General features: G+C 48.2%; 1 protein-coding gene across 1 annotated transcript in view; it reads right to left on the bottom strand.

The window, feature by feature from the left end:
* COQ8B (coenzyme Q8B) overlaps positions 1-19,192 on the bottom strand; it is a gene marked incomplete at both ends in the record, with an annotated part of 32,191 nt that extends 12,999 nt beyond the window's left edge. The window contains 9 exons of the mRNA XM_080704408.1: positions 3,394-3,487; positions 5,136-5,217; positions 5,295-5,435; positions 8,677-8,762; positions 8,889-9,011; positions 17,336-17,413; positions 18,630-18,696; positions 18,834-18,953; positions 19,091-19,192. Of these exons, the coding sequence (XP_080560534.1) occupies positions 3,394-3,487; positions 5,136-5,217; positions 5,295-5,435; positions 8,677-8,762; positions 8,889-9,011; positions 17,336-17,413; positions 18,630-18,696; positions 18,834-18,953; positions 19,091-19,192 (893 nt within the window). The remainder of the gene's footprint in view (positions 1-3,393; positions 3,488-5,135; positions 5,218-5,294; positions 5,436-8,676; positions 8,763-8,888; positions 9,012-17,335; positions 17,414-18,629; positions 18,697-18,833; positions 18,954-19,090) is intronic.
* Positions 19,193-22,825: the final 3,633 nt, after the last annotated feature.

Below are 22,825 nucleotides of genomic sequence, written 5' to 3'. Positions count from 1 at the left end.
AATTCCAGATCCCACATGGGAGCCCTGACTCAGCATCCTGCCTGCAGCCTCCTCCTCAAAGTCTTGCTTCGGGCTGAGTGTGGAGGTGCACACTTGTAATCCCAGTATTTGGGAGGCTGAGTCGGGAGGATTGTAGGTTCGCCACCAACCTCAGCTACTTAATGAGGCCCTCTGCAACTTAGTGAGACTCTGTTTCAAAATTAAGAATAAAAAATAGGACTGGGGGTATAGATTGGAGGTAGAATGCTCCTCAGTTCAATCCCTGGTACAGCAAAAAAAAAGGGGAGGGGGCTGGGGTTTAGCTTGGAGGTAGGGTGGGTTCCATCCCCAATATAGAAAGAAAGGAAGAAAGGAAGGAAGGAAGGAAGAAAGAAAGAAAGAAAAGGAAAGGAAGAAAGAGGAAGGGAGGAGGACTAGCTATGGTGGTGCACACCTTTAATATTAGTACTTGGATGGAGGCTGAGGTAGTAGGATCACAGGTTCAAGGCCAGCCTCAGTAACTTAGCAAGTCCCTCAGCAACTTAGGAAGGCCCTATTTCAAAGTAAAAAAACAAAACAAAACTGGAGTGTAGCTCAGAAGTAGAATACCCCTGGGTTCAATCCCCAGTACCAAAAAAAAAAAAAAAAAAAAGAAAGGAAAAAAAAGAAAAAAGAAAAAGGCATACATTTGTGAACGACTTGAACACAAGTGGCTACACTTGTTCCAGAAAGCCCTGTGCCTAGCCCGGCGTGGTGGCGCACGCTTGTAATCCCTACGCTTGTGAGGCAGAGACAGGAGGATCGCACAGGTTCGAAGCCAGCCGCGCGCGCTGGCTTAGGAGGCCCTGTTTCCAAATGAAAATGTAAAAATAGGTCTGGGAGTGTAGCCCAGAGGCAGAAGGGCTTCCAAGAACCCCAGTACCAAAACAAAAACAAAAACAAAACAAAACAAAAAAACCAGAAAGCCCTGTGCCTAAGTTAAATTTTATCATAGGAACGTAGGAGAAAAACATAGTCTATATAGGGTTGGTAGCATCTCCACAGGTATCAAGTAGGGGTCTTGGAATGTGTCACCATGGATATGGGGGATGCTGAACATTGGTAAATAAAGGGAGGAATCCTTCTGTCTCTTCTTGTGCTGCACAATGCTGGGGGACAGATGGGAGACTGAGTCAGTCTCAGCCTGCCCCCACCAGAGCACACTCTAAGAGACAATTATAGATAGAAATAAGTGTGTCACGGCAAGAGGCCTCTTGCTGAGGACCTGTGGGGTGCTGGGGAGTGAGGGGAGGCAGAACAGGGCCAGGGTGAAGGGTGTGAGGCGGGCCCTGAGGAATCCCATTGGGGAGGGTCTCCCCAGATTGCACACAGGAGCCCTAACTCAGCATCCTGCCTGCACCCTCCTCCTTAAAGTTCTGCTTCGGGCTGGGTGTGGAGGTGCACACTTGTAATCCCAGTACTTGGGAGGCTGAGACAGGAGGGTCTGAGTTCGCAGCCAGCCTCGGCTACTTAGTGAGGGCCTCCACAAGTCAGTGAGATCTTCTTTCAAAATAAAAAAATAGGGCCAGGCATGGTGGTGCACTCTTGTAATCCCAGCATTTGGGAGGCTGAGACCAGAGGATCGCGGTTTGGGGACAGCCTCAGCTACTTAGTGATGCCTTCTGGAACTCAGTGAGACCGGGTTTCAAAATAAAGAATAAAAATAGGGCAGGGGGTGTAGCTTGGAGGTCAAATGCCCCTGGGCTCCATCCCCAGCCCCGCAAAATAAATAAATAAATAAATAAATAAATAAATAAATAAATAAATAAATAAATAAAAGACTAAGCCGGGCGTGGTGGCGCACGCGTGTAACACCAGCGCTTGGGAGGCTGAGTCAGGAGGATCGCAGAGGTTCGAAGCCAGCCTCAGCTACTTAGTGAGGCTCTCAGCAACTTAGTGAGACCCTGTTTCCAAATAAAGTATAAAATAGGTCTAGGAGTATAGCCCTAGGTATAAAAGCCCCTGGGTTCCACCCACAGTACTACAAAAACAAATAAATAAATACACTTAAAAAAAAAAAAAGAAAAGAAAAGGACCAGGGGTGTAGCTTAGAGATAGAATGCCCCTGGGTTCCATCCCCAGTATTGCAAAAATAAATGAATAACTAACTAACTAACTAAATAGGTCTGAGGGTAGAATGCCTCTGGGTTCAATCCCAAGAAACACACACACACACACACACACACACACACACACACACATCCTGCTTTGGGCTGTAAGATCTCCAATGTTTGAGCCATTTCTCAAGAGCCAGGCTAAGCATTTAATCTTTTTTTTTTTTTTTTTTTTGGTGGTACTGGCGGTGGAACCCAGAGGCTTTCTACCTCCGGGCTATACTCCCAGACCTATTTTATATTTTATTCGGAAACAGGGTCTCACTAACTTGCTGAGAGCCTCACTAAGTAGCTGAGGCTGGCTTCGAACCCGTGCAATCCTCCTGTCTCTGCCTCCCAAGCGCAGGGATTACAAATGTGCGCCACCACGCCCGGATAAGCATTTAATCTGCACAATTCCCATATTCTCACTCCATGAGGACATCCTCCTGAGGCCACGGCATGGAACCTGGCCACACACCCAGGCAGGGCGGACCCAGGCTGGATCCTGTACCTGAGTCTGGGCTGCACGCCCGAAACCACTGCCTTGCACACACTCTTCTCACTCGGTACCAAGACGGGGCCCTACACCTGATGAGGCACGCTGCTGGGCATCCTGCTGGGGTGTCATGGACTGCTCCATATCGACATACCTCCAAGATACAACCACACCGTCCTGGGCAGCTGTGGTTCACTAATTTTCACGGTTACACAATACTCCACTAGTAAATATAACATCATTTATTTATCTCCCCTGCTGGGTAGATTTAATAGAGTTGAAGTTTCCAGTTTGGGGCTTTTACAAATAATGCTATTCTGAAAATTATAGACAAGTCTAATGGTATATACTGGCAAAAGTATCCCTACGGTATATAGCAACGATTGGGTTGTACCAAGCTGTTCTCCTGTCCACAGTGCCTGAGGGCAGCTCTGAGCCCCCATCCTCTCCCACCCTGATGCTGCCAGACGGCTCGATCTTTGTCAGTCCAGAGGGGACGTCAGCCTCTCATGGTGAAATTAAATGCCACGTCAGACCTCGGAGGAAATGGATTCTGCCTGACTGCGGGGAACACGGACGCTCACAGCCCTGCCCTCGCTCGCAGAGGCCACGCAGGGACAGTGAAGTCATGAGTAACTGGACGGTCAGATGAACCAATGGACGTAAGAAACAGCAAAAATCTGCCAGTCCTGCAGGGGCTCGTCAGGGCCAGGAGGCGTCACCCCTGCTCAGGCCCGGTGGAGGAGGAGGGAGGCTGGAGGGAAGGGCCCGCAGGGAGCTCACCTGAAGTTCTGGGCAGAGGCCGCCTCCCGACGGTAGTCACACTCCCACGCCAGCTCCTGCTGCAGGGCTTGAAGGCTCTGCTCGGCAAACAGACCTGGGGCAACACAGCAGTGTGGGAGCCGCAGCCTGCCGCCTCAGTCCTCCAGCCTCTCCGCCCGGGTACCTTCCGGCTCTCGCTGCCCCTCACACCTTCAGGCCCGGGCCTTTTCCCTGAATCCTCATCTGTGTGGTTTCCCATAACTGTGGTCTCTCTCTCCCTCCCTCCCTCCCTTCCTTCCTTCCTTCCGTGCTGGGGATTGAATCCAGGGGTATTTTATCTCTCGATTCCACTCCCAACCCATTTATTTATTTATTTATTTATTTATTTATTTATTTGTACTGGAGATTGAACCAGGCACAATCTGCCTCTGAGCTACACTCTCAGCCCTACTTTTTTTTTTTTTTTTTTTTTTGCGGTACAGGGGATGGAACCCAGGAGCATTGTACCTCCGAGCTACACCCCCAGCCCTATTTTTTAGTCTCTTTTACTTTGGAAACAGGGTCTCACTGAGTTGCGAAGAGCCTTGCTAAGTAGCTGAGGCTGTCCATGAACCGCGATTCTCCAGTCTCAGTCTCCCAAATGCTGGAATTACAAGCGTATGCCATCATGCCCGGCTTTATTTTTTATTTTGAAATAAGGTTTCACTAAGTTGCAGTCCTCATTAAGTAGCTGAGGGTGGCTGTAACCTATGATCCACCAGTCTCAGCCTCCCAAGTACTAGTATTACAGGCGTGTGCCACCATGCCTGGTTTATGCTCCCAGCATTTTTGAAACAGGGTCTTGTTAAATTGCTAAAACTATCCTCAAACCTGTGATATTCCTGTCTCTGACTCCCAAGTACTATACTAGGATTACAGGTGTGCACCACTGTGCTTGGCTACCTTTTTTTTTTTTTTTTTTTTGCAGAACTGGGGATTGAACCCAGGGGCATTCTACCTGTGAGCTACACCCCCAGCCCTATTTTTTATTCTTTATTTTTGAAACAGAATCTCACTACGTTGCGGAGGACCTAAGTAGCTGAGGCTGGCTCCAAACCTGCGATCCGGTCTCAGCCTCCCAAGTTCTGGGATTACGAGTGTGCGCCACCAGGCCCGCCTTCGGCTTCCCATTTAATTTTACTTAGAGTCAGGGTCTCACTAAAGTTTACGCAGGCTGGCCTCAAACCTGCGACCCTCCTGCCTTCCAGCTGTTGGGGTTCCTGGAGTGTGCCACTGTGCTTGTCTGCAGTCTCCCCTGGGGCCTAGCTCTTCCTATGCATGCACCCCAGTCCCGAGGCAGCTCTTTAGAGTCACGCCAATGCCTGCTCCTGCTTACTGACTTGGACACTTCTCACCTCTAGGCCTCTCTCTCCCTCCCTCCTTCTCTCTCTCTCTCTCTCTCACTCACACACACACACACACACACACACACACACACACACAGCCTGCTGTTCCATCCTCAGCAGGCCCTGGCTCACGTGGGCGAACACAAAACCTACTGTCCCGCTGACTCCCCCTTTCTGCTTCCGTGGCTGGCCTGCACCTCCCTCTGATCCCCTGCCGCACTCTGTGTGTGTGTTTCTAGATTTCAGGCGGCCTCTGTCCCTTCCTGGTTCTCACATACTCTCGCTCTCTGGCTTTTCCCTACTCAGTGTCCTCCTTCCTGCCCCTCCCCCTGCCCCTCCCCCAGCCCCCTTCCTCGCAGGGCAGAGCAGGCGCCTCACCCTCTGGCAGGGCCGTGCTCATTCTCAGCACAGCCAACAGGTTCTGCACGTCACTCTGGATACTCTGGGCGACACCTGGGTACTGGGGGAAGGATCCAGTGGTCAGTGAGGCCTCTGGGAGCAGGATGCCACCCCCACCCCGCCAGCCTCCCCTCTCACCTGGATCTTCACAGCCACGTCTGTCCCGTCCCTCAGCACGCCCTGGTGCACCTGACCAATTGAGGCAGCGGCAAAGGGCACCTCCTCCAGGGAGGCCACCTTGGCCTTCCAGTCCCTGCCCAGCTCCTCTTCCAGGACTTTCTGTGGGGAATGGTCAAGACAGTCGTCACCATGGTTATAAAGGCTGAGGTGATTCCCTGCAATAACCCTGGGCTTAGTCACTCCCATTTTACAGATGTGGAAACTGAGGCTCAGAAAGAGGTGTCTTGTCCAGGTGAACAACCAGGTATGGGCAGATGGGGAGGCCCAGCCCAGCCTGCTTCTCCTGAGCCTGTACTCCCTGGGTGCATAGGTGCTGGTATGGATTGCGGTCACTTTTAGTTAAGATAGATAACATTTATTTATTTATTTATTTATTTATTTATTTATTTATTTATTTGTACTGGGGATGAAACCTAGGAGTATTCTACCCCTAAGCTATACCCCCAGCCCTATTTTGAAACAGGTTCTAAATTGTAGAGGGCCTCACTAAGTTGCTGAGGCTGGCCTTGAACCTGTGATCTTCCTGGCTCAGCCTCCCAAGTACTGGGATTACAAGCATCTGCCAACACACCTGGCCAATTTCCTTTATTTAAAAGCAAAACAGAGCTGGGTGTGGTGGCACACGCTTGTAATCCCAGTATTTGGGAGGCTGAGACAGGAGGATCCAGGTTCGCAGCCAGCCTCAGCTACTTAAGCCCTCCGCAACTTAGTGAAACCCTGTTTCAAAATCAAGAATAAAAAATAGGGCTGGGGATGTAGCTTGGATGTAGAATGCCCCTGGGTTCAATTCCCGGCACCACAAAAACAAAACAAAAAAACCAACCGGGTATGGTGGCACATGCTTGTAATCCCAGCATTTGGGAGACTGAGACAGGAGGATTGAGGTTGGCAGACAGCCTCAGCTACTTAGTGAGGCCCTTTGCCACTCAGTGAGACCCTGTTTCAAAATAAAGAATAAAAATTTGGGCTGAGGCAGTAGCTTGGAGGTAGAATGCCCCTGGGTTTAATTTCCAGCATCACCAAAAGAAGTTCTAAAATGTAATAACAAGCTGGGCGTGATGGCCCACGCTTGTAATCCCAGCATTCAGGAGGCTGAGACCAGAGGATTGTGGTTCATGGACAGCCCTAGCTACTTAAGTGAGGCCCTTTGCAACTCAGTGAGACCCTGTTTCAAAATAAAGAAAAAGACCGGGCGTGGTGGCACACACTTGTAATCCCAGCATTCGGGAGGCTGAGACCGGAGAATTGCAGTTCACCGACAGCCTCAGCTACTTAGTGAGGCCCTCTGCAACTTAGTGAGACCCTGTTTCAAAATAAAATAATAAAAAAAATGGGGTAGGAGGTGTAGTTCAGAGGTCAAATGTCCCTGAGTTCCATCCCCAAACCTGCAAAAAAAAAAAAAAAAAAGAATAGAAAAATAGGGTTGGGGTATAGCTCAGAGGTAGAATGCCTCTGGGTTCCATCCCCAGTACCACAAAACAAAAACAAAACAAACAAACAAACAAAACACAAGCTGGGTGTGGTGGTGCATGTTTGTAATCCCAGCACTTGGGAGGCTGAGACAGGAGGATCGCGCAGGTTTGAAGCCAGGCTCAGCTACTTAGTGAGGCTCTTAGCAACTTAGTGAGACCCTGTTTCTAAATAAAGTATAAACTAGGTCATAGCCCAGGGGTAGAAAAGCCCTTGGGTTCCACCCCCAGTACCATAAAATAAATAAATTAAATAAATAAATACAAAGGGCTGGGAGCATAGCTCAGATGCAGAATGCCCCTCACTCCACAAAACAAAACAAATAAAAAAACTCCACTAACATCATAGCTAAAACTTCCATGTCTCTCATGGTATAATGGGCAGTTCTAAGTGTTCTACGTAACATAAACCAAGTGTTCTAATAAATATATTACAAATTATATACTAATTTTTCAAACTGGTGGTATATTCCTATAATCCCAGTAACTTGGGAGGCTAAAGCAGAAGGATTGCAGGTTTGAGAGCACCCTGTTTGAGACCCTGTTTAAAAAAAAATTGAGCCGGGCATGGTAGCACACGCTTGTAATCCCAGTATTTGGGAGGCTGAGACAGGATCGTGCAGGTTCAAAGCCAGCCTCAGCTACTTAGTGAGGCCCTTTACAGCTCAGTGAGACCCTGTTTCAAAATAAAGAATAAAAAATAGAGCTTGGGATGTTGCTGGGAGGTAGGATGACCCTGGGTTCAACCCCCAGTACCAAAAAAAAAAAAGAAAAAAAAAAATTGAGCTGGGCATGGTGCCACATGCTTTTAATCCCAGTACTTGGGAGGCTGAGGCAGGAGGATCAGAGGTTCTTGGCCATCCTCAGCAATTCAGTGAGACCCTATTTCAAAAAAAAGAAAAAGACCGGGCATGGTGGCACACACTTGTAATCCCTGCATTTGAGAGGCTGAGACAGGAGGATCACAGTTTGCAGACAGCCTTAGATACTTAATGAGGCCCTTTGCAACTCACTGAGACCCTGTTTCAAAATTAAGAATAAAGTCGGGTGTGGTGGCACACGCTTGTAATCCCGGCGCTTGGGAGGTAGAGACAGGAGGATCGCGCAGGCTCAAAGTCAGCCTTGCTGGCTTACGAGACCCTGTTTCCAAATAAAAAATATAAAAATAGGTCTGGGAGTGTAGCCTGGAGGTAGAAGGGTTCCATCCCCAGTACCACCACCACCAAAAAAAAAAAAAAAAAAAAAAAGAATTAAAAAAATAGAGCCGCGTGTGATGGCACACGCTTGTAATTCCAGCATTTGGGAGGCCGAGACCGGAGGACTGTGGTTTGTGGACAGCCTCAGCTACTTAGTGAGGCCCTCCGTAACTTAGTGAGTCCCTGTTTCAAAGAAATAAGGAATAAAAATAGGGCAGGGGCTGTAGCTCAGGGGTTGAATGCCCCTGGGTTCCATCCCCGGACCCGCAAAAAAAAAAAAAAAAAAAAAAGAACAAAAAAATAGAGTTGGAAGTGTAGCTCAGAGGTAGAATCCCCCTTACTAAATGAGTAAGTAACATACTAACTTATGTAACCCTACAGTAGGAGTGTGATATCACTGTGACCATTATCTAGATGAGGTAAACTGAGGCACAGAGGTGCAGACCCTTGTCTGAGTGGCAGAGACAGGATTCAGACCCTGACTACTGTGCTTTGCTGAGTCTGTGCCCGGAACAGAGCAAAGCGCTGAGCACCAGCCTCTCATTTCGTCAGTGATGCTACGAATGAAGTGTGTACTTTGCTGATCCCCATTTCACAGGTGGGGCCTCTCGGGGAGGGCGGGTGGTGTGGGGGAGGTGAGCCAGCCTCCCGGTCACCCCTCCGCCAGGCACTCACCAGCACCTGCCAGCGGGGCATGAAGTCGGCGCTCTGGCGGACACGCTCGAAGACGCGCTGCAGCCGGGGGCTGATGAAGCTGTTGTCTTGGGAGACAGCGGGCGAGGGGACGGTGAGGAAGGCGGTGCGGAGGCCCCGGGCAGCAGGGCTTGTGGGTAGTGGGGCGGGGGTGACAGGAGGTCAGGGGTCAGGAGCTGGGGGCCGTGCTGTACCCTGGATGCTGAGCATTTGGCCAACCTTGAGGGCGGCCCCCCGGACTGTACATAGGGTCTGCACGATGCGTTCCGCGTTGGCCTCTGACAGGAAAGGGCTAGAGCCCAGCTGGGAGCCGGCCTCTGGGGAGGACAGAATGACCATTAGTATGACGAAGGCACTACCACGGGTTTACAAAAGACAGAGGTGCTGGCAACAGCCCTCTGGAAAACGGCTGGGCAGTTCCTGAAAGCACACAACGCACTCCACACACTCCCCTCCCAGGTGTCCACGGGTGCCTCTCACAACCTGATGCTGAACAGAAGAAGTCAGACACGTGAGAACGTGCTATCCAATTAGAATTATATAAACAGCAAAAACTGGCAAAACTAATCAAAGCCAGACAGTGGTCACCTTGGTGAAGAGAGGGAATGACCAGGAGGAGGCAGTGTGAGAGGAGCTCTGGAGAGCCAGGGCGGCTCAGCTCCAAGAGCCGAGGGGCCCCGAGATCTCTCAGGGTGGTCTGCGGGGTCAAAGTATTTTCATCATAATATTAAGATGCTACACATGGCCTGGGCACCACGGTGCACACCTATAATCCCAGTCCTGGAGGCTGAGCCAGGAGGGTCGCAGACAGCCTCAGCAAGCCCATAAACCTGGGGAGACTCTGTTTCACAACAAGAGGTAACAAAAGGGCGAGGGGCGTGGCTGAGATACAGAGCGCCCCTGGGTTTGGTCCCCAGTGCCAAAACAAAGGATGTTATTCAGTCTTTTGCCATTTCATGTTCCCCAGTTCACGGAGCTTCCCATAGGTTCCAGGACATATGAGGGCACCATTGCTCTGACGGCTGATGAATGTGTACATATGTCTTCTTGCTTTTTTTGTTTGTTTTTTTTTTTTTTTTTTTTGCAGGTCTGGGGATGGGACCCAGGGGCATTAGACCTCTAAGCTACACCCCCTGCCCTATTTTTTTATTCTTTCTTTTGAAACGGGCTCTCATTAAGTTGCGGAGGGCCTCACTAAGTATTGGGGGCTGTCCACAAACCACATCCTCAAGTCTCAGCCTCCCAAATGCTGGGATTACAAGCAGGCGCCACCACACCCAGCTCCAACCCTATTTTTTTATTCTTTGGCAACAGGATCTCACTGAGTTGCAAAGGGCCTCATTAAGTAGCTAAGGCTGTCTGCGAACCACGATCCTCCTGTCTCAGTCTCCCGAATGCTGGGGGATTACAATCATGTGCCACCATGCCCAGCGCTTCCTGTTTTTTTTTTTTTTTTTTTTTTTTGCAGTACTAGGGATGGCACCCAGGGGCATTCTACCTCTGAGCTACATACCCAGCCCCTCCCCTTTTTTTGTGGGTCTAGGGATAGAACCCAGGGGCATCCAACCTCCAAACTACACCCCCTGCCTTATTTTTTATTCTTTATTTTGAAACAGGGTCTCAATGAGTTGCAAAGGGCCTCACTAAGTAGCTGAGGCTGTCCATGAACTGCGATCCTCTGGTCTCAGCCTCCCAAATGCTGGGATTACAAGCGTATGCCACCACGCCTGTCTTATTCTTTATTTTGAAACAGGGTCTCACTGAGTTGTTAAGGGTCTCACTAAGTAGCTGAGGCTGTCTGCGAACCGTGAGCCTCCTCTCTCAGTCTGCCAAATGCTGGGATTACAAGCATGCGCCACTATGCCTGTCTCCGCTTCTTGGGTTGTTAAAAAATTGTTTGCTGAGCGTGGTGGTGCATGACTGTTATCCCAGCATGTAGGAGGCTGAGCTAGGAGTATCAAAGGTTTGTGGCCAGCCTCAGCAACTTAAAGACCCTGTTTCAAAATAAAAACTAAAAGAGGGAGGCTGAGACAGGAGGATCGTGGTTCGAAGACAGCCTCACCTACTACTTAGTGAGGCCCTCTGCAACTTAGTGAGACTCTGTTTCAAATAAAGAATAAAAAATAGGGCAGGGGGTGTAGCTCGGAGGTTGAATGCCCCTGGATTCCATCCCCAGATCCGCCAGAAAAAAAGAATAAAAATAAATAAATAAAAATAGAGCTGGGCATGTAGCTCAGAGGTAGAATAACCCTGGGTTCAATCCCCAGTACTGAAAAAAAAAAGTTCACCTATTTATTTATTTTTTGGTACTGAGGATTGCACTCAGGAGCAATTTTATCTCTGAGCTATACCCTTAACACTTTATTTTTAATTTCAAAACAGGGTCTCGCTAAGTTGCTGAAGGTGTCATTAAGTTGCTGAGGCTGTCCTTGAACCTGTGATCCTCCTGTCTCAGCCTCTCGAGTACTGGGATCACAGGTGGGCACCACTGTGTTCAACTAAATTGTATGCTTTCAATGGGTGAACTAGCTGAGTGTGGTGGCACATGACTGTGATCTCACTATTTGGGAGGCTGAGACAGGAGGATTACAGGTTTGATGCCAGCCTCAGTAACTTAGTGAGACCTTTAACAACTTAGTGAGACTGTTTCGAAATGAAAAATAAGCCGGGCATGGTGGCGCACGCTTGTAATCCCCGCGCTTGGGAGGCTGAGGCAGGAGGATCGCACAGGTTCGAAGCCAGCCTCAGCTACTTAATGAGGCTCTTGGCAACTCAGTGAGACCCTGTTTCCAAATAAAATATAAAATAGGTCTGGGAGTATAGCCGGGAGGTAGAAACCCCCTGGGTTCCACCCCCAGTACCACCAATAAATAAATAAAGGGATAGGGAGAGGCAGCCCAGAAGTAGAATGCCCCTGGGTTCAATCCCAAGTGCCAATAACAAGAATGAAGGAAAAAAAAAAAAAAAAAAGCACACAATTTGTTTTAGAGTGTGACAGAATGCTTGCTTAACAGGTGAAGGCCCTGCACGTGTGCACACACATACATACACACAGTATAGGATTTGATGGGTTTTAGTATATTCATAAAAGTAATGAAAGCATCATGACAATCCATGTGAAAGCAATTCATCACTTCAAAAAGAAACCTCAAGCCTGGCATGGTGGCACATGCTTATGATCCCAGTACTTGAGAGGCTGACACAAGACAGGTTTGCCGCCAGCCTCAGCTACTTACCGAGGCTCTCTGCAACTTAGCGAGACCTTGTTTTATTTTTTGTGTGTGTGTGGTACTAGGATGGAACCCAGGGGCTTTCTACCTCCGGGCTATACTCCCAGACCTATTTTATACTTTATTTGGAAACAGGGTCTCACTAAGTAGCTGAGGCTGGCTTCGAACCTGTGCAATCCCCCTGTCTCTGCTTCCCAAGCGCGGGGATTACAAGCGTGCGCCACCACGCCTGGCTTAAGACCTTGTTTTAAAATAAAGAAGAAAGCCAGGCGTGGTGGCGCACGCTTGTAATCCCAGCATTTGGGAGGCTGAGACCAGAGGATCGCGGTTCACAGACAGCCTCAGCTACTTAGTGAGGCTTTCCGCAACTCAGTGAGACTGTTTCAAAATAAAAAAATTGGGCAGGGGGTGTAGCTCGGAGGGCGAATGCCTCTAGGTTCCTTCCCCAAACCCACACACACACAAAAAAAAGAACAAAGCCTCAGCTACTTAGTGAGGCCCTTTGCAACTCAGTGAGACCCTGTTTCAAAATAAAGAATAAAGCCGGGCATGGTGGCACACACTTGTAATCCCCGCGCTTGGGAGGCTGAGACAGGAGGATCACACAGGTTCGAAGCCAGCCTCAGCTACTTAGTGAGGCTCTCAGCAACTTAGTGAGACCCTGTTTCCAAATAAAATATATTAAAAAAAAAGGTCTGGGAGTATAGCCTGGAGGTAGAAAGCCTCTGGGTTCCACCCCCAGTACCACCAAAATAAAGAATAAAAATAACGTTGGGGAGCCGGGCGTGGTGGCGCACCCTTGTAATCCCTGCACTTGGGAGGTGGAGACAGGAGGATCAGGCAAGTTCGAAGTCAGCCTCCTGTTTCCAAATAAAAATATAAAAAATAGGTGTCTGGGAGTGTAGCCTGGAGGTAGAAGGGTTTTCAGGAACCCCAGTACCACTAAATAAATAAATAAATAAATAAATAAATAAATAAATAAAGAGACTGGACGTGGTGGCACATGCTTGTAATCCCCGCACTTGGGAGGCAGAGACAGGAGGATTGCGCAGGTTCGAAGCCAGCCTCACTGGCTTAAGAGACCCAGTTTCCAAATAAAATATAAAATAGGTCTGGGAGTGTAGCCCGGAGGTAGAAGGGTTCCATCCCCAGTACCACCAAAAAAATAAATAAATAAAATAAAGAATAAAAAATTAGGGCTGGGGGTGTCGCTCAGAGGTAGAATGCCCCTGGGTTCCATCCCCAGTATTACAAAAAATAAAAAAAAAAAATAAATAAATAAATAAATAAAAAAGGTTGGCTGGGGTATAGCTTGGAGGTAGAATGTCTCTGGGTTCAACCCCCAGTGCTGAAAAATAACAAAAACCTCCAACTCTTTAGCATTTTCTCCCACCTCCCAGCCGTAGGCAGACACTAATCTTTCTGTCTCTATTCTGGAGATTTCATTTTACCGCAATCACAGAACATGTGGCCTTTTTGTGTATGGCTGTTGTCAACTAGTGGAATGTCTCCAAGATTCGTCCACACGGCGGCATGTGTCGGTACTTCATTCCTTGTTATGGACAACTATTTATCAGTCTAAGGGTGTGCAGAGAGTCTGAGCACTAGTGTTCCTGGGTTTCTCAGTCTGGGTGCACACATGTGACTAGTGTATGAAAACGCACCCGACTGTACGCTTACATGCACATGCGCATGACACATGCACACATTTTACGCACATCTTGTGAGGGGTACTGGGATTGAGCCCAGAGGCATTCTGCCTCTTAGCTACATTACCTAGCCTTATTTTTAAATTTCTTGTGGTGCTGGGGGGATGGAACCCAGGGACATTCTACCTCCTACCTCCAAGCTAAACCCCAACCCTATTTATTTTGTCTTCTTTTTTTTTTTTTTTTTTTTTTGCAGGTCTGGGGATGGAACCCAAGGGCATTTGACTTCCGAGCTATACCCCCTTACCTATGTTTTATTCTTTATTTTGAAACGGGGTCTCAATGATTTGCAGAGGGCCTCACTAAGTAGCTGAGGCTGTCCGCGAAACGCAATCCTCCAGTCTCAGCCTCCCGAATGCTGGGATTACAAGCGTGCGCCACCATGCCCAGCTTTTTTAATTCATTTTGAAGTAGAGTCTGACTAAGTTGCAGAGGGCCTACTAAGTAACTGAGGCTGTCTGCGAACCATGATCCTCCTGTCTCAGCCTCCCAAGTACAAGGATTATAAGCGTGCGCCACCACGCCCCACTTTATTTTTGTTTTGAGACAGGGTCTTGCTAAGTTACTAAGGCTGTTCTCAAATTGCAATCCTTCTGTCTCAGCCCCCCAAGTACTGGAATTATCAGCACCTGCTTCCACACCCAACTGCTAGACGGAATTCTAAACATCTTTGTAGATTCTTTGGTGGAAGCCCAGCTATCACTGGGGAAGTAAGAATTCACCATACCTTAATTTCCTTCCCCTTCCTTCTTTTTTTAGTACTGGGAATTGAACCCAAGGACATCTGACCTCCAGGCTACACCCCTAGCCCTTTTTAATTTGAAACAGCATCTCCCTAAATTGCTGAGTGTTTTGTGAAGCTGCAGAGGCTGGCCTCAAACCTGCAACCCTCCTGTCTCAGCCCCAGGTCCTGGGATGACAGGCTAAGTGACCATGCGCTCACCTTCAACATGCCCAGCTCGTTTTCTTTTTTTTTTTTTCATTGATTCATTATTAGTATTATAAATAATAGTAGGATTTGTTGTTATATACACGTACATAACATAATTTGGTAAATTTCATTATCCCGCACATTTAATTTTCAAGGAAAGAGGAGAGATCCAGAAGCGCCTTGTCCTGGGTCACCCAGCCGAGTGGCCAAGCAGGGGTAGACTGGAGTTAGCAGTACCATAAAGCCTAATTTCCAGCAGACCTCAATTTTTATTTTTGAAAAAAAAATCCGACCAGACAGAAAAAATTGCATGCGTAACAGTAAGAAGACTCTACCTGAATTCTGCCTCATCTGCCTTATCTCTCTGGGCATGTATGTGTAGCACATCTAAAATTATTACATTTTGCTGAAGTTATATACAGTTGTACTTAATCTCTGCTAAGAATAAGAATATTCTTTTTATTTTATTTTATTTTTAACTATTTTTCTATTTATTTGAAGCACAGTTTTTTAAACTATTTTTCTATTTATTTGAAGCAGTTTTTTAAACTATTTTTCTATTTATGTGAAGCAGTTTTTTAAACTATTTTTCTATTTATTTGAAGCAGTTTTTTAAACTATTTTTCTATTTATTTGAAGCACAGTTTTTTTTAAACTATTTTTCTATTTATTTGAAGCACAGTTTTTTAAACTATTTTTCTATTTATTTGAAGCAGTTTTTAACTATTTTTCTATTTATTTGAAGCACAGTTTTTAAAACTATTTTTCTATTTATGTGAAGCAGTTTTTCTTAAACCATTTTTCTATTTATTTGAAACAGTTTTTTAACTATTTTTCTATTTATTTGAAGCACAGTTTTTAAAACTATTTTTCTATTTATGTGAAGCAGTTTTTTTAAACTATTTTTCTATTTATTTGAAGCACAGTTTTTAAAACTATTTTCTATTTATTTGAAGCAGTTTTTAAAACTATTTTTCTATTTATTTGAAGCAGTTTTTTTTAACTATTTTTCTATTTATTTGAAGCACAGTTTTTAAAACTATTTTTCTATTTATGTGAAGCAGTTTTTTTTAAACCATTTTTCTATTTATTTGAAGCAGTTTTTTTTTTTTTTTTTTTTTTGTGGCACTGGGGTGTAACCCAGAGGCTTTCTACCTCCGGGCTATACTCCCAGACCTATTTTTTATATTTTATTTGGAAACAGGGTCTCACTAAGTTGCTGAGAGCCTCACTCAGTAGCTGAGGCTGGCTTCGAACCTGTGCAATCCTCCTGTCTCAGCCTCCCAAGCGCGGGGATTACAAGCGTGCGCCACCACGCCCGGCTTTGAAGCAGTTTTTTAAACTATTTTTCTATTTATTTGAAGCAGTTTTTTAAACTATTTTTCTATTTATTTGAAGCACAGTTTTTAAAACTATTTTTCTATTTATGTGAAGCAGTTTTTTTAACTATTTTTCTATTTATTTGAAGCACAGTTTTTTAAAACTATTTTTCTATTTATTTGAAGCACAGTTTTTTTTTTAACTAATTTTCTATTTATTTGATCTTTTTTATTTTTATGGTACTTAGGATGGGATCCAGGGGCATTCTACCTCTGAGCTATACCCCCTGCCCTATTACTTATTTATTTTTGCGGGTCTGGGGATGGAACACAGGGGCATTCTACCTCCGAGCTACACCCTCTGTCCTGTTTTTTAATTCTTTATTTTGAAAGAAGGTCTCACTGAGTTGCAGAGAGCCTCAATAAATAGCTGAGGCTATCCGTGAACCGCGATCCTTGGTCTCAGCCTCCCAAATGCTGGGATTATAAGCGTGCGCCACCATGTCCAGCTGCCCAGCCCTATTTTTTATTCTTTATTTTGTAACAAGGTCTCACTGAGTTACTAAGAGCCTCACTAAGTGGCTGAGGCTGGCCACAAATCTGGGATCCTCCTGTCTCAGCCTCTCAAGTACTTGGGATTACAAGCGCGTGCTACCACACCTGACTAGGACACTGATTTGTCAAAAAGTCCTAAAAATGCCGTACATCAAATTCCATTTTGGGTGTGCACAGATGTGACTGGCAATCTTATTTTTAGCTTTTCTCACCTACTTATATTTAAGAACACCTTGTGGCTTGAATTTTCTTATTTCTCCCCTCCCTTTCTCTTTCCTTCCTTCCTTGGGGATGGAACCCAGGGCATTCTACCTCCAAGTGACACCCCCAGCCCTAGTTTTTATCCTTTATTTTGAAACTGGGTCTCACTGAGTTGCAAAGGGCCTCACTAAGTAGCTGAGGCTGGTCATGAACCCGGATCCTCCTGTCTCAACCTCCCAAATGCTGGGATTATAAGCGTGTATTACCACGCCTGGCTCTATTTGTATTTTTATTATGATTATTTTTTGGACCTGGGAATTGAGCCCTGAGGCATTCTACCTCCAACCTACACCCCCAGGCCAACTCTCTTATTTAGAAACAGCATCTCTCTAGGTTGCTGAGAGCATCAGAAGTTGCAGAGGCTGGCTCTGAACCTGCGATCCTCCCGTCTCAGCCTCGCAAGGATTACAAACCTGCACCAGCGCGCTCTATATTTTTATTTACTTTTTCTCAGATGGTGTATTTCTATTCATCGCAGCCCGGAGAGTGGCTCTGCCCTACCTGAGCACCATGTCTCTAAGACTGATCATCACCTCCATCTTCCAGTTGAGGGAACCAGGGCTCAGAGGTGACGCTGCTTATCCCGGGCCACAGACCAAGGGCAGGATCTGAACTCCAGCAGTGTGGATCACTCACCTGACTGTAGATGTCCTCCTGGCAGGGACTTCTTGGCCACCTCAGCCAGTGCTCCTAGCCCCAAGCCCATAGCCAGTCCTGGAAGGTGAGAAAAGCCTGAGCGCCTGCCTGCCAGGCTCCTCCCTGATGCTGCTCCCTCTCTCAGATGTGGGTCACGCTGATTTTTGTCCTCAACTCTTCATCTGTCTCCAACTCAGGCTCTTACTCTCTTCCTGCTTGGTCCCCCTTGGAGGTGAGTCAGTCAGTCAGTCTGTCTGTCTGTCTGTCTCTCTCTGTACTAAGGATTGAACCCAGGGATATTCTACTTCCCAGGCCTTTTAAAAAATTTTTAAGTTTGAAACAGGCTCTAACCAGGTTGCTAAGGACCTTACTACATTGCTGAGGCTGGCCTGGAACCTGCAGTCCTCCTACCTCAACCTCCCAAGTACTGAGATTACAGTGTGTGCCACCATGTCTAGCTGAGGTCTGGGAGTGTAGCTGGAGGTAGAAAGCCCCTGGGTTCCACCCCCAGTACCACACACACACAAAAAAAGACTTTCCTCATTCTACAATGCGTTCATATGTTTGCTTGTTTGTTTTTCTTGTGGCACTGGGGATGGAACCCAGGAAGATTCTACTTCTCAGCTACACCTCCAGCTCTATTTTATTCTTTTATTTGGAAACAGGCTCTCACTAAGTTGCTGAAAGCCTCACTCAGTAGCTGAGGCTGGCTTTGAACCTGTGCGATCCTCCTGTCTCAGCCTCCCCAAGCGTGGGGATTACAAGTGTGCGCCACCACGCCTGGCCTCTCCTGCCCTTTTTTTTTTGGTCTTTATTTTGAAACAGGGTCTCACTAGGTTGCAGAGGGACTCACTAAGTAGCTGAGGCTGTCTGCGAACTGTGATCCTCTTGTCTCAGCCTCCCTATAAGTGTGCGCCACCACGCCCGGCTCTATTTTTCCTTTAAAGGTTGGTTACAACCCACTACATTATTTCCTGCAGGTTTGAAGAACACTGCAGCAAGTCACCTCACCTCTGTTAGCCGCCACTTCCTTATCTATAAATTGAAAACAAACACTCATCAATTCAATACAGGGAGTCTGCCAGGTTGGGGACCTTGTGCATTAAGCAATTCTCAACTAATATGATCACCATTTATGTTCTTATTTCTCTTGGCTTTGCAGGCCTTGACCTTCATCACTCTTTCCCCATCTTTCCCTCATCTCTCTGTCTGATTTGTCCTTCCCTTTCTTCATTCTGTAAATCTCCCCTACTTAGATCCAGGGCACATCTAGATCCCAAAAAGTCACACCTACCCCCAAAGCTGGCCAGGCGACTGATGCGGGAGACAGGCACCTTGCGTTCTCGAGAACGGTTGCTCAGCTGGAAAATGGAGAGGTCTGAGGGTGCAATGGTGGGCACAGTTCCCACAGTGTCTAACCAACCCACTACCACCCCCTGGGCCAAGATCAGGGATCCAGCAGCCTTCGTGGGTGTTGCTGAGTGGGGGGCAATGATACCTGGGGCCGGGATGTCTTCCTGAGACGGGCCTCCCGTGCCCTGCGAATATCCTCCTCACCCAGACCTCTTCCAGGACCATCCTGATGAAACTTTTGGGCCCAAGAACCTCCAAACAGCCCCTGCAAGAGATGTGGACTTTTGTAAAGAGTAGAGAACATGGGCACTTTCTGGCCCTTTTGGACCCCTCCCTGTTCTTTTATCCCTTCAACCCGCCCTCAGTCCCTTCCTTTTAGGGACCCCCCTCACGGCCTCTTACCCACCAGGGGGGCTTATGCCCCCAGGTCCCACAAGGCAGAAAAACAGTCCAGCCCAGCTGACCACAGGTCCCCCGCAGCAGGCCCCCTACCTCAAGCCTCATTGCCTAAGGGAGAAGAGGGAGGATTATTGAGATAGGAGTTGTAGTACCGGCCTCTCTGCTTTGCCCCTCTTTGCAGGGCCCCCCTTTCCCTGTGTCCAATCACTCTAAGATTCCCATCTACCAAAGACTTCCTCTCCTAATAGAGCTCCACGGTCTCCTAGTTAGTCCACTCGTTGCTAGGGTCCTCCCCCGTTGCTAGACACCCACGGTCTTCCAGGGTTACCTCTCCACTTCTCTGAGCCACCACGTTGCTAGGCACCGCCTTACCCTCTGTTGTTAGGTACCCACAATTCCTCCTATGCCCCCCCACCCCCGTTACTGGACACCTCCCCCAGTTGCTAAGCACCCACGGTTCGGCTCAGGATCCTCGAGGCACGGGGGCTTTCTGCAGTTCCGGGAAAATGTGCGTGCCCACCCCCTCCGGTCAATTAACCAATGGCGGAGCAACAACTCTCTGACAGACAGGACGTGCATCCCTCATGCGTGGGGGGCGGGGCCAGGGGCGGGGCCCAGGCGCCGGAGCTCGGCGTCTGTCTGGAGATGGGGCTTGGAGGCTTCCGGGCGGTGGTGGATGGCTGGAGATCTGGGAGGGCGCAGTTCCTTAGGCCTTCCACTCATCTCAGGGTGACTTGTACGCGGCAGACTTTTCTGTTACCTAGGCTGTCTTTCTTGCAAACATGCTCTTCCTTACAAACGCTCTTTACACAAACATCTTGCCTACCTCCCTCATTTTTACACCTGGCAGGCTCAACATCTCTCCTTTAAACATACACTCTTCCAAGCAAGCCTTTACCTTGCACACAGAGCCCCTTTGCACAAACACCCCGGCACCATCCTCCTTCCTTGTGCCTGTAAATCTCCTGCCTTGTCGGCCAGCTGTCTCCTGATCACACCCTCAACTCTCCCGTGTACATAAACCCCCTCCTTGCACACTGAGCCTCTGTTCCCTCACACACCCTGCTCTCTCTGCTCCCCGCCCACCTGCGGGATGGCGAGAGTGGGGGCCCTCTATTTCCTGTAGGCCTGACATTTCCCAGAACACACTCAGCCAAGATTCCCAGTGCTGAGTCAGGAACCTTGGCATCCCAGAAAATCAGCTCCCAGCCCAAATGGGCGTGTGCGCCATGGGGCTGACTCACTGCTCTTCTGGCCGTCTGGAATAGAAACAGCTGGCGGGGGCATCTCTCCCACCACTGGAAGAGGAAGGAGTACACAGGCACCCTGATTCCCCTGGCCAACTCTCTTTGTTGGCAACCAGGCCTCCCTTTCTCTATCCCCCCTGTGCTGTTCAGCCTTAGGAGAGCTCCCTCTCTGGAGCTCAGCTTGCCAACCTGCCTGATGTACCAGGAGGGCCAATGTCTGACTTCTAATTGGCCTATAATGAGACGACTTATTTTAGAGCCTTGGGCTTGTGCCCAGTGTCCCTCCCTGGGGTGACTCAGTTTTGAGAGTGAAACACCCCCCGCCCCGCACCCCCTCTAAAGGTAAGGGTCTGACTCAGAAGCTGGGGGCAACTCACCAGCTGGGTCACACAGTGCTAAAAAGCCCCGTCACAACTAACCCTCCAGGGCTGTGGCTGAGAGTGCCAAGCCTGGCACCACATGCCTCACACACACACACACACACAGCCCCCGAGCTATAAACAAAGGCTCAGGCTAGCTAGTGTCCTCATTTGTAAATCGGGTATCCCTTACTGACGGTGTTAGTGACGGGGAGAAGGAATGAAACAGCGAGAGTAGCTGGTAGAACAAGCGCTCTATGCATAAGATTTCTTGCGGAAAATTCAGTGGAGCGCAAATCACTCATTCAGAGTAACAAGGGTGAAGCCCAGCACATTGACAAAGGTTTGTAATCCCAGTACTAGGGAGGCTGAGACAGGAGGATCACAAATTCCAGGCCAGCCTCAGCAACTATGTGAGGCTCTCAAAACTTAGCGAGACCATTTGGTTTCTTCTCTCTCTCTCTCTCTCTCTCTCTCTCCCTCTCCCTCTCCCTCTCCCTCTCCCTCTCCCTCTCCCTCTCCCTCTCCTCTTTTTGTAGTACTGGGGATGGGACCCAGGGGCATTCTATCTCCGAGATATACTCCAGCCCTATTTTTTATTCTTTTTTTTGTGTGTGTATGTGGGTCTGGGGATGGAACCCAGGAGCATTTGACCTCCGAGCTACATCCCCTGCCCTATTTTTTATTCTTTATTTTGAACTAAGTAGCGGAGGCTGTCCATGAACCACGATCCTCCAGTCAGTCTCCCGAATATTGGGATTACAAGCGTGCGCCACCACGCCCGGCTTATTCTTTATTTTGAAACAGGGTCTCACTGAGTTGCAAGGGACCTTACTAAGTAGTTCAGCCTGGCCGCGAACTGCGATCTTCCTGTCTCAGCCCCCCAAATGCTGGGATTACAAGCATGTTGGGATTATAAACATGCTGGGATTACAAGTATGGGCCACCACACCTGGCTCAGAGACCATTTCAAAACAAAAAATAAAATAGAAGCTGGGCATGGTGTGGTGCATGCTTGTAATCTCAGTACTTTGGAGGCTGAGACAGCAGGATCGCAGGTTCTAGGTCAGCCTCAGTTGCTTAGTGAGGCCCTCCACAACTTAATGAGACCTTGTTTCAAAATGAAAAAATAAAATAGGGTTGAGGGTGTAGCTCAGAGGCAGAACTCCCTGGGTTCAATCTCCAGTACCACACTGGGGGGGGGGGCGGGGAAGCTAGGTGTGGTGGCACACACCTGAAATCCTAGTACTTGGAAGGCCAAGATTGCAGGTTCAAAGCAAGCCTCAGCAATCTAGCAAAGCTCTCAGTAACTTAGTAAGATCCTGTTTCAAAAAATAAATAAATAAAAGGGCTGGGTGTGAGTTGGAGGTAGAATGCCTTTGGGCTCAGTCCCCAGGAACACACACCACTGCCACATCCACTACCAACAACAATAAATAAATACATAAATAAAGGGTTGGGGATACAGCTTGGAGGTTGAATGCCCCTGGGTTCAATCTCTAGTGGCCAAAAAAAAAAAAAAAAGGACTGGGGGTGAGCTCTCAGAGGTAGAATGCCCCTAGGTTCAACCCCAGTATCAGAAAATAAATAAAATAAAATAAAAAGGTTAATCCCAGATTTGGGAGTCTGAGAAAGAAGGATCGCAATTCACGGACAGCCTCAGCTACTTAGGCCCTTTTTGCAACTCAGTGAGACCCTGTTTCAAAAAATAAAAATACTAAAAAATAGGGCTGGGGGTGTGTAGCTCGGAGGTACAGTGCCCCTGGGTACCATCCCCAGTACCTCAAGAACAAAAAGTCCTGGTCCTGCGTGAGAACGGTCTCGCGGCTGGACTCGTCCCGGGGAGGTGAGAGGGCGGACCTGGTCACTTAAGGGTGTGGGCGGGGCCCCAGGGAGCCCGCCCCGCACGCCCGGCGGGGTGGGCGGAGCCAGAGAGCCCCGCCTGTCTGCGCCACGTCCGGTGGGCGGGGCCTCGGGCTTTTCCCGGGAGGTGGAGTATCGGTTAACCCTTTGTGGCCAGGCGGGCTGGAGCTCCGCGGGCCGGAACCCGCGAGTCGGGGCTCCCCAGCCACACCCCTCGCAGGATTTAAAGGGGAAGGAGGGACCCGGCTCCCTGAAGTCCAGATCTCGAG

This window comes from Muscardinus avellanarius (assembly GCF_963383645.1).
Source record: "Muscardinus avellanarius genome assembly, chromosome: 10".
Classification (NCBI taxonomy): domain Eukaryota; kingdom Metazoa; phylum Chordata; class Mammalia; order Rodentia; family Gliridae; genus Muscardinus; species Muscardinus avellanarius.
This window is presented reverse-complemented; position numbering and strand designations above follow the sequence as displayed.